This window comes from Anomaloglossus baeobatrachus, unplaced genomic scaffold, assembly GCF_048569485.1.
Source record: "Anomaloglossus baeobatrachus isolate aAnoBae1 unplaced genomic scaffold, aAnoBae1.hap1 Scaffold_674, whole genome shotgun sequence".
NCBI classification, from domain to species: domain Eukaryota; kingdom Metazoa; phylum Chordata; class Amphibia; order Anura; family Aromobatidae; genus Anomaloglossus; species Anomaloglossus baeobatrachus.
In genome coordinates, this window is record NW_027445046.1 from 16,303 (window position 1) to 27,500 (window position 11,198).

The following is an 11,198-nucleotide window of genomic DNA, read 5'->3' on the forward strand; positions in this document are numbered from 1 at the left end:
CCTTCTTTCCGTCCTGTCTCACATCCTCCTCCTCTCTCGTCCTCCTTCTTTCCCTCCTGTCTCACATCCTCCTTTCCATCCGCTCCTCTCTCGTCCTCCTTTCCCTCCTCTCTCACATCCTCCTCTCCTCTCTCGTCCTCCTTCTTTCCGTCCTGTCTCACATCCTCCTCTCCTCTCTCGTCCTCCTTCTTTCCGTCCTGTCTCACATCCTCCTCTCCTCTCTCGTCCTCCTTCTTTCCCTCCTGTCTCACATCCTCCTCTCCTCTCGTCCTCCTTCTTTCCCTCCTGTCTCACATCCTCCTCTCCTCTCGTCCTCCTTCTTTCCCTCCTGTCTCACATCCTCCTCTCCTCTCTCATCCTCCTTCTTTCCGTCCTGTCTCTCATCCTCCTCTCCTCTCTCGTCCTCCTTCTTTCCGTCTTGTCTCACATCCTCTCCTCTCTCGTCCTCCTTCTTTCCCTCCTGTCTCACATCCTCCTCTCCGTTCTGTCCTCTCTCGTCCTCCTCTCTGTCCTCTCTCGTCCTCCTCTCTGTCCTCTCTCGTCCTCCTTCTTTCCCTCCTGTCTCTCATCCTCCTCTCTCGTCCTCCTTCTTTCCCTCCTGTCTCTCATCCTCCTCTGTCCTCTCTCGTCCTCCTCTGTCCTCTCTCGTCCTCCTTCTTTCCCTCCTGTCTCACATCCTCCTCTGTCCTCTCTCGTCCTCCTCTGTCCTCTCTCGTCCTCCTTCTTTCCCTCCTGTCTCACATCCTCCTCTCCGTTCTGTCCTCTCTCGTCCTCCTCTCTCGTCCTCCTTCTTTCCCTCCTGTCTCTCATCCTCCTCTCTCGTCCTCTTCCTCTCTCGTCCTCCTTCTTTCCCTCCTGTCTCTCATCCTCCTCTCTGTCCTCTCTCGTCCTCCTCTGTCCTCTCTCGTCCTCCTTCTTTCCCTCCTGTCTCTCATCCTCCTCTCTCGTCCTCCTCCTCCTCTCTCGTCCTCCTTTCCCTCCTGTCTCTCATCCTCCTCTGTCCTCTCTCGTCCTCCTCTGTCCTCTCTCGTCCTCCTTCTTTCCCTCCTGTCTCACATCCTCCTCTGTCCTCTCTCGTCCTCCTTCTTTCCCTCCTGTCTCACATCCTCCTCTCCGTTCTGTCCTCTCTCGTCCTCCTCTCTCGTCCTCCTTCTTTCCCTCCTGTCTCACATCCTCCTCTCCGTTCTGTCCTCTCTCGTCCTCCTCTCTGTCCTCTCTCGTCCTCCTTCTTTCCCTCCTGTCTCTCATCCTCCTCTCTCTCGTCCTCCTTCTTTCCCTCCTGTCTCTCATCCTCCTCTCTGTCCTCTCTCGTCCTCCTCTGTCCTCTCTCGTCCTTCTTTCCCTCCTGTCTCACATCCTCCTCTCCGTTCTGTCCTCTCTCGTCCTCCTCCTCTCTCGTCCTCCTTCTTTCCCTCCTGTCTCACATCCTCCTCTCCGTTCTGTCCTCTCTCGTCCTCCTCTCTGTCCTCTCTCGTCCTCCTCTCTGTCCTCTCTCGTCCTCCTCCTCTCTCGTCCTCCTTCTTTCCGTCCTGTCTCACATCCTCCTCTCCTCTCGTCCTCCTTCTTTCCCTCCTGTCTCACATCCTCCTCACCTCTCTCGTCCTCCTTCTTTCCCTCCTGTCTCACATCCTCCTCTCCTCTCTCGTCCTCCTCTCCTCTCTCGTCCTCCTTCTTTCCGTCCTGTCTCACATCCTCTCCTCTCTCGTCCTTCTTTCCTGCCTGTCTCTCATCCTCCTCTCCGTCCTCTCCTCTCTCGTCCTCCTTCTTTCCCTCCTGTCTCACATCCTCCTCTCCGTTCTGTCCTCTCTCGTCCTCCTCTCTGTCCTCTCTCGTCCTCCTTCTTTCCCTCCTGTCTCTCATCCTCCTCTCTCGTCCTCCTCCTCTCTCGTCCTCCTTCTTTCCCTCCTGTCTCTCATCCTCCTCTCTGTCCTCTCTCGTCCTCCTCTGTCCTCTCTCGTCCTCCTTCTTTCCCTCCTGTCTCTCATCATCCTCTCTCGTCCTCCTCCTCCTCTCTCGTCCTCCTTCTTTCCCTCCTGTCTCTCATCCTCCTCTGTCCTCTCTCGTCCTCCTCTGTCCTCTCTCGTCCTCCTTCTTTCCCTCCTGTCTCACATCCTCCTCTGTCCTCTCTCGTCCTCCTTCTTTCCCTCCTGTCTCACATCCTCCTCTCCGTTCTGTCCTCTCTCGTCCTCCTCTCTCGTCCTCCTTCTTTCCCTCCTGTCTCACATCCTCCTCTCCGTTCTGTCCTCTCTCGTCCTCCTCTCTGTCCTCTCTCGTCCTCCTTCTTTCCCTCCTGTCTCTCATCCTCCTCTCTCGTCCTCCTTCTTTCCCTCCTGTCTCTCATCCTCCTCTCTGTCCTCTCTCGTCCTCCTCTGTCCTCTCTCGTCCTTCTTTCCCTCCTGTCTCACATCCTCCTCTCCGTTCTGTCCTCTCTCGTCCTCCTCCTCTCTCGTCCTCCTTCTTTCCCTCCTGTCTCACATCCTCCTCTCCGTTCTGTCCTCTCTCGTCCTCCTCTCTGTCCTCTCTCGTCCTCCTCTCTGTCCTCTCTCGTCCTCCTCTCTGTCCTCTCTCGTCCTCCTCTCTGTCCTCTCTCGTCCTCCTCCTCTCTCGTCCTCCTTCTTTCCGTCCTGTCTCACATCCTCCTCTCCTCTCGTCCTCCTTCTTTCCCTCCTGTCTCACATCCTCCTCACCTCTCTCGTCCTCCTTCTTTCCCTCCTGTCTCACATCCTCCTCTCCTCTCTCGTCCTCCTCTCCTCTCTCGTCCTCCTTCTTTCCGTCCTGTCTCACATCCTCTCCTCTCTCGTCCTTCTTTCCTGCCTGTCTCTCATCCTCCTCTCCGTCCTCTCCTCTCTCGTCCTCCTTCTTTCCCTCCTGTCTCACATCCTCCTCTCCGTTCTGTCCTCTCTCGTCCTCCTCTCTGTCCTCTCTCGTCCTCCTTTCCCTCCTGTCTCTCATCCTCCTCTCTCGTCCTCCTTCTTTCCCTCCTGTCTCACATCCTCCTCTCCGTTCTGTCCTCTCTCGTCCTCCTCTCTGTCCTCTCTCGTCCTCCTTCTTTCCCTCCTGTCTCTCATCCTCCTCTCTCGTCCTCCTCCTCTCTCGTCCTCCTTCTTTCCCTCCTGTCTCTCATCCTCCTCTCTCGTCCTCCTCTGTCCTCTCTCGTCCTCCTTCTTTCCCTCCTGTCTCTCATCATCCTCTCTCGTCCTCCTCCTCCTCTCTCGTCCTCCTTCTTTCCCTCCTGTCTCTCATCCTCCTCTGTCCTCTCTCGTCCTCCTCTGTCCTCTCTCGTCCTCCTTCTTTCCCTCCTGTCTCACATCCTCCTCTGTCCTCTCTCGTCCTCCTTCTTTCCCTCCTGTCTCACATCCTCCTCTCCGTTCTGTCCTCTCTCGTCCTCCTCTCTCGTCCTCCTTCTTTCCCTCCTGTCTCACATCCTCCTCTCCGTTCTGTCCTCTCTCGTCCTCCTCTCTGTCCTCTCTCGTCCTCCTTCTTTCCCTCCTGTCTCTCATCCTCCTCTCTCGTCCTCCTTCTTTCCCTCCTGTCTCTCATCCTCCTCTCTGTCCTCTCTCGTCCTCCTCTGTCCTCTCTCGTCCTTCTTTCCCTCCTGTCTCACATCCTCCTCTCCGTTCTGTCCTCTCTCGTCCTCCTCCTCTCTCGTCCTCCTTCTTTCCCTCCTGTCTCACATCCTCCTCTCCGTTCTGTCCTCTCTCGTCCTCCTCTCTGTCCTCTCTCGTCCTCCTCTCTGTCCTCTCTCGTCCTCCTCTCTGTCCTCTCTCGTCCTCCTCCTCTCTCGTCCTCCTTCTTTCCGTCCTGTCTCACATCCTCCTCTCCTCTCGTCCTCCTTCTTTCCCTCCTGTCTCACATCCTCCTCACCTCTCTCGTCCTCCTTCTTTCCCTCCTGTCTCACATCCTCCTCTCCTCTCTCGTCCTCCTCTCCTCTCTCGTCCTCCTTCTTTCCGTCCTGTCTCACATCCTCTCCTCTCTCGTCCTTCTTTCCTGCCTGTCTCTCATCCTCCTCTCCGTCCTCTCCTCTCTCGTCCTCCTTCTTTCCCTCCTGTCTCACATCCTCCTCTCCGTTCTGTCCTCTCTCGTCCTCCTCTCTGTCCTCTCTCGTCCTCCTTTCCCTCCTGTCTCTCATCCTCCTCTCTCGTCCTCCTTCTTTCCCTCCTGTCTCTCATCCTCCTCTCTCGTCCTCCTCTCTCGTCCTCCTTCTTTCCCTCCTGTCTCTCATCCTCCTCTCTCGTCCTCCTCTCTCGTCCTCCTTCTTTCCCTCCTGTCTCTCATCCTCCTCTCTCGTCCTCCTCTCTCGTCCTCCTTCTTTCCCTCCTGTCTCTCATCCTCCTCTCTGTCCTCTCTCGTCCTCCTTCTTTCCCTCCTGTCTCTCATCCTCCTCTCTGTCCTCTCTCGTCCTCCTTCTTTCCCTCCTGTCTCTCATCCTCCTCTCTGTCCTCTCTCGTCCTCCTTCTTTCCCTCCTGTCTCTCATCCTCCTCTCTGTCCTCTCTCGTCCTCCTCTGTCCTCTCTCGTCCTCCTTCTCTCTCGTCCTCCTTCTTTCCCTCCTGTCTCTCATCCTCCTCTCTGTCCTCTCTCGTCCTCCTCTGTCCTCTCTCGTCCTCCTTCTTTCCCTCCTGTCTCTCATCCTCCTCTCTGTCCTCTCTCGTCCTCCTTCTTTCCCTCCTGTCTCACATCCTCCTCTCCGTTCTGTCCTCTCTCGTCCTTCTCTCTCGTCCTCCTTCTTTCCCTCCTGTCTCTCATCCTCCTCTCTCGTCCTCCTCCTCTCTCGTCCTCCTTCTTACCCTCCTGTCTCACATCCTCCTCTCCGTTCTGTCCTCTCCCGTCCTCCTCTTTCCCTTTGATCCTGTTTATGGATGATAGCTTTGTGTTTATTGAGCACCATACATGACGGTTCTGATTAGCATTCCGCCGTTTCCTGCCTCTCTGGAACGGTCCCGGGACTGTAACGTGCAGAGAGGCCGGAGCCCGGGGATCAGGGCAGCCGTGCAAGCGATCAGGGGTCAGGAGGATGCTGGGAGATGCTGGTGATGCGCGCAGGGCGGAAGTACTGCAGGTCACGTGATGGTCAGGTGATTCTTCTTGCCGGAAGCTGCGGCTGCGCAGTGAGTGGCGCCGTGGCCCCGCCCCCCGGTGTTGGTGCTCGGTGTGGGCGATAGCAGCCGCCATGTTAATCACCGTGTACTGCGTCCGCCGCGACCTGTCCGAGATCACATTCTCCCTGGACGTGGACCAGGACTTCGAGCTGGAGAACTTCCGCGCCCTGTGCGAGCTGGAGAGCGGCGTCCCGGCCGCCGAGTCCCTGGTGAGAGGGCGAGCGGCGGCGGCCAGCGGGGTCTGCTGAGGAGGGAGCGGGGATAGACCGGAGGAAGCGGGGGACTTACACATAGGGAGCGGGGCTAGTGATATATAGACCGCAGGGGGCGGGGCTAGTGATATATAGACCGCAGGGGGCGGGGCTAGTGATATATAGACCGGAGGGAGCGGGGATAGTGATATATAGACCGGAGGGAGCGGGGGACTTACACATAGGGAGCGGGGCTAGTGATATATAGACCGGAGGGAGCGGGGATAGACCGGAGGGAGCGGGGATAGTGATATATAGACCGGAGGGAGCGGGGCTAGTGATATATAGACCGGAGGGAGCGGGGATAGTGATATATAGACCGGAGGGAGCGGGGATAGTGATATATAGACCGGAGGGGGCGGGGATAGTGATATATAGACCGGAGGGAGCGGGGATAGTGATATATAGACCGCAGGGGGCGGGGATAGTGATATATAGACCGCAGGGGGCGGGGATAGTGATATATAGACCGCAGGGGGCGGGGATAGTGATATATAGACCGCAGGGGGCGGGGATAGTGATATATAGACCGGAGGGGGCGGGGATAGTGATATATAGACCGGAGGGGGCGGGGATAGTGATATATAGACCGGAGGGAGCGGGGATAGTGATATATAGACCGCAGGGGGCGGGGATAGTGATATATAGACCGGAGGGAGCGGGGATAGTGATATATAGACCGGAGGGAGCGGGGATAGTGATATATAGACCGCAGGGGGCGGGGATAGTGATATATATAGACCGGAGGGGGCGGGGATAGTGATATATAGACCGGAGGGGGCGGGGATAGTGATATATAGACCGGAGGGAGCGGGGATAGTGATATATATAGACCGGAGGGAGCGGGGATAGTGATATATAGACCGGAGGGGGCGGGGATAGTGATATATAGACCGGAGGGAGCGGGGCTAGTGATATATAGACCGCAGGGGGCGGGGATAGTGATATATAGACCGGAGGGAGCGGGGATAGTGATATATACACCGGAGGGAGCGGGGATAGTGATATATAGACCGGAGGGAGCGGGGATAGTGATATATATAGACCGGAGGGAGCGGGGATAGTGATATATATAGACCGGAGGGAGCGGGGATAGTGATATATATAGACCGGAGGGAGCGGGGATAGTGATATATATAGACCGGAGGGAGCGGGGATAGTGATATATATAGACCGGAGGGAGCGGGGATAGTGATATATATAGACCGGAGGGAGCGGGGATAGTGATATATATAGACCGGAGGGAGCGGGGATAGTGATATATATAGACCGGAGGGAGCGGGGATAGTGATATATATAGACCGGAGGGAGCGGGGATAGTGATATATATAGACCGGAGGGGGCGGGGATAGTGATATATATAGACCGGAGGGAGCGGGGATAGTGATATATATAGACCGGAGGGAGCGGGGATAGTGATATATATAGACCGGAGGGAGCGGGGATAGTGATATATATAGACCGGAGGGAGCGGGGATAGTGATATATATAGACCGGAGGGAGCGGGGATAGTGATATATATAGACCGGAGGGAGCGGGGATAGTGATATATATAGACCGGAGGGAGCGGGGATAGTGATATATAGGCCGGAGGGGGCGGGGATAGTGATATATAGACCGGAGGGAGCGGGGATAGTGATATATAGACCGGAGGGGGCGGGGATAGTGATATATAGACCGGAGGGAGCGGGGCTAGTGATATATAGACCGCAGGGGGCGGGGATAGTGATATATAGACCGGAGGGAGCGGGGATAGTGATATATAGACCGGAGGGAGCGGGGCTAGTGATATATATAGACCGGAGGGAGCGGGGATAGTGATATATATAGACCGGAGGGAGCGGGGATAGTGATATATATAGACCGGAGGGAGCGGGGATAGTGATATATATAGACCGGAGGGAGCGGGGATAGTGATATATATAGACCGGAGGGAGCGGGGATAGTGATATATATAGACCGGAGGGAGCGGGGATAGTGATATATATAGACCGGAGGGAGCGGGGATAGTGATATATATAGACCGCAGGGGGCGGGGATAGTGATATATATAGACCGGAGGGGGCGGGGATAGTGATATATATAGACCGGAGGGAGCGGGGATAGTGATATATATAGACCGCAGGGGGCGGGGATAGTGATATATATAGACCGGAGGGAGCGGGGATAGTGATATATATAGACCGGAGGGAGCGGGGATAGTGATATATATAGACCGGAGGGAGCGGGGATAGTGATATATAGACCGGAGGGAGCGGGGATAGTGATATATATAGACCGCAGGGGGCGGGGATAGTGATATATATAGACCGGAGGGAGCGGGGATAGTGATATATATAGACCGGAGGGAGCGGGGATAGTGATATATATAGACCGGAGGGAGCGGGGATAGTGATATATATAGACCGGAGGGAGCGGGGATAGTGATATATATAGACCGGAGGGAGCGGGGATAGTGATATATATAGACCGGAGGGAGCGGGGATAGTGATATATATAGACCGGAGGGAGCGGGGATAGTGATATATATAGACCGGAGGGAGCGGGGATAGTGATATATATAGACCGGAGGGAGCGGGGATAGTGATATATATAGACCGGAGGGAGCGGGGATAGTGATATATATAGACCGGAGGGAGCGGGGATAGTGATATATATAGACCGGAGGGAGCGGGGATAGTGATATATATAGACCGGAGGGAGCGGGGATAGTGATATATATAGACCGGAGGGAGCGGGGATAGTGATATATATAGACCGGAGGGAGCGGGGATAGTGATATATATAGACCGGAGGGAGCGGGGATAGTGATATATATAGACCGGAGGGAGCGGGGATAGTGATATATATAGACCGGAGGGAGCGGGGATAGTGATATATATAGACCGGAGGGAGCGGGGATAGTGATATATATAGACCGGAGGGAGCGGGGATAGTGATATATATAGACCGGAGGGAGCGGGGATAGTGATATATATAGACCGGAGGGAGCGGGGATAGTGATATATATAGACCGGAGGGAGCGGGGATAGTGATATATATAGACCGGAGGGAGCGGGGATAGTGATATATATAGACCGGAGGGAGCGGGGATAGTGATATATATAGACCGGAGGGAGCGGGGATAGTGATATATATAGACCGGAGGGAGCGGGGATAGTGATATATATAGACCGGAGGGAGCGGGGATAGTGATATATATAGACCGGAGGGAGCGGGGATAGTGATATATATAGACCGGAGGGAGCGGGGATAGTGATATATATAGACCGGAGGGAGCGGGGATAGTGATATATATAGACCGGAGGGAGCGGGGATAGTGATATATATAGACCGGAGGGAGCGGGGATAGTGATATATATAGACCGGAGGGAGCGGGGATAGTGATATATATAGACCGGAGGGAGCGGGGATAGTGATATATATAGACCGGAGGGAGCGGGGATAGTGATATATATAGACCGGAGGGAGCGGGGATAGTGATATATATAGACCGGAGGGAGCGGGGATAGTGATATATATAGACCGGAGGGAGCGGGGATAGTGATATATATAGACCGGAGGGAGCGGGGATAGTGATATATATAGACCGGAGGGAGCGGGGATAGTGATATATATAGACCGGAGGGAGCGGGGATAGTGATATATATAGACCGGAGGGAGCGGGGATAGTGATATATATAGACCGGAGGGAGCGGGGATAGTGATATATATAGACCGGAGGGAGCGGGGATAGTGATATATATAGACCGGAGGGAGCGGGGATAGTGATATATATAGACCGGAGGGAGCGGGGATAGTGATATATATAGACCGGAGGGAGCGGGGATAGTGATATATATAGACCGGAGGGAGCGGGGATAGTGATATATATATAGACTGGAGGGAGCGGGGATAGTGATATATATAAACCGGAGGGAGCGGGGATAGTGATATATATATATAGACCGGAGGGAGCGGGGATAGTGATATATATATATAGACCGGAGGGAGCGGGGATAGTGATATATATATATAGACCGGAGGGAGCGGGGCTAGTGAGATATATATATATATATACCGGAGGGGGCGGGGATAGTGAGATATATATATATATATATATAGACCGGAGGGGGCGGGGATAGTGATATACAGTTAGGTCCAGAAATCTTTGGCCAGTGACACAATTTTGGCGAGTTGGGCTCTGCATGCCACCACATTGGATTTGAAATGAAACCTCTACAACAGAATTCAAGTGCAGATTGTAACGTTTAATTTGAAGGTTTGAACACAAATATCTGATAGAAATTGTAGGAATTGTCACATTTCTTTACAAACACTCCACATTTTAGGAGGTCAAAAGTAATTGGACAAATAAACCAAACCCAAACAAAATATTTTTATTTTCAATATTTTGTTGCGAACCCTTTGGAGGCAATCACTGCCTTAAGTCTGGAACCCATGGACATCACCAAACGCTGGGTTTCCTCCTTCTTAATGCTTTGCCAGGCCTTTACAGCCGCAGCCTTCAGGTCTTGCTTGTTTGTGGGTCTTTCCGTCTTAAGTCTGGATTTGAGCAAGTGAAATGCATGCTCAATTGGGTTAAGATCTGGTGATTGACTTGGCCATTGCAGAATGTTCCACTTTTTTGCACTCATGAACTCCTGGGTAGCTTTGGCTGTATGCTTGGGGTCATTGTCCATCTGTACTATGAAGCGCCGTCCGATCAACTTTGCGGCATTTGGCTGAATCTGGGCTGAAAGTATATCCCGGTACACTTCAGAATTCATCCGGCTACTCTTGTCTGCTGTTATGTCATCAATAAACACAAGTGACCCAGTGCCATTGAAAGCCATGCATGCCCATGCCATCACGTTGCCTCCACCATGTTTTACAGAGGGTGTGGTGTGGCTTGGATCATGTGCCGTTCCCTTTCTTCTCCACACTTTTTTCTTCCCATCATTCTGGTACAGGTTGATCTTTGTCTCATCTGTCCATAGAATACTTTTCCAGAACTGAGCCGGCTTCATGAGGTGTTTTTCAGCAAATGTAACTCTGGCCTGTCTATTTTTGGAATTGATGAATGGTTTGCATCTAGATGTGAACCCTTTGTATTTACTTTCATGGAGTCTTCTCTTTACTGGTGACTTAGAGACAGATACACCTACTTCACTGAGAGTGTTCTGGACTTCAGTTGATGTTGTGAACGGGTTCTTCTTCACCAAAGAAAGTATGCGGCGATCATCCACCACTGTTGTCATCCGTGGACGCCCAGGCCTTTTTGAGTTCCCAAGCTCACCAGTCAATTCCTTTTTTCTCAGAATGTACCCGACTATTGATTTTGCTACTCCAAGCATGTCTGCTATCTCTCTGATGGATTTTTCTTTTTTTTCAGCCTCAGGATGTTCTGCTTTACCTCAATTGAGAGTTCTTTAGACCGCATGTTGTCTGGTCACAGCAACAGCTTCCAAATGCAAAACCACACACCTGTAATCAACCCCAGACCTTTTAACTACTTCATTGATTACAGGTGAACGAGAGAGACACCTTCAGAGTTAATTGCAGCCCTTAGAGTCCCTTGTCCAATTACTTTTGGTCCCTTGAAAAAGAAGAGGCTATGCATTACAGAGCTATGATTCCTCTGGTCTATATATCACTATCCCCGCTTCCTCCGGTCTATATATCACTATCCCCGCTCCCTCCGGTGTGTGTATATATATATATATATATATATATATATATATATATATATATATATATATATATATATATATATATATATATGAGACCGGAGGGAGCGGGGATAGTGATATATATAGACCGGAGGGAGCGGGGATAGTGATTATATATATATATAGATAGATAGACCG

General features: G+C 52.7%; 1 protein-coding gene across 2 annotated transcripts in view; it reads left to right on the forward strand.

The window, feature by feature from the left end:
- The first annotated feature begins 5,111 nt into the window (after window positions 1–5,111).
- LOC142286643 (protein DDI1 homolog 2) overlaps window positions 5,112–11,198 on the forward strand; it is a 40,329-nt gene continuing 34,242 nt past the window's right edge. For both annotated transcript variants that reach the window (XM_075333377.1, XM_075333378.1), the window contains exon 1: window positions 5,112–5,307. In XM_075333377.1, the coding sequence (XP_075189492.1) occupies window positions 5,170–5,307 (138 nt within the window). In that variant the 5' untranslated portion in view covers window positions 5,112–5,169. The remainder of the gene's footprint in view (window positions 5,308–11,198) is intronic.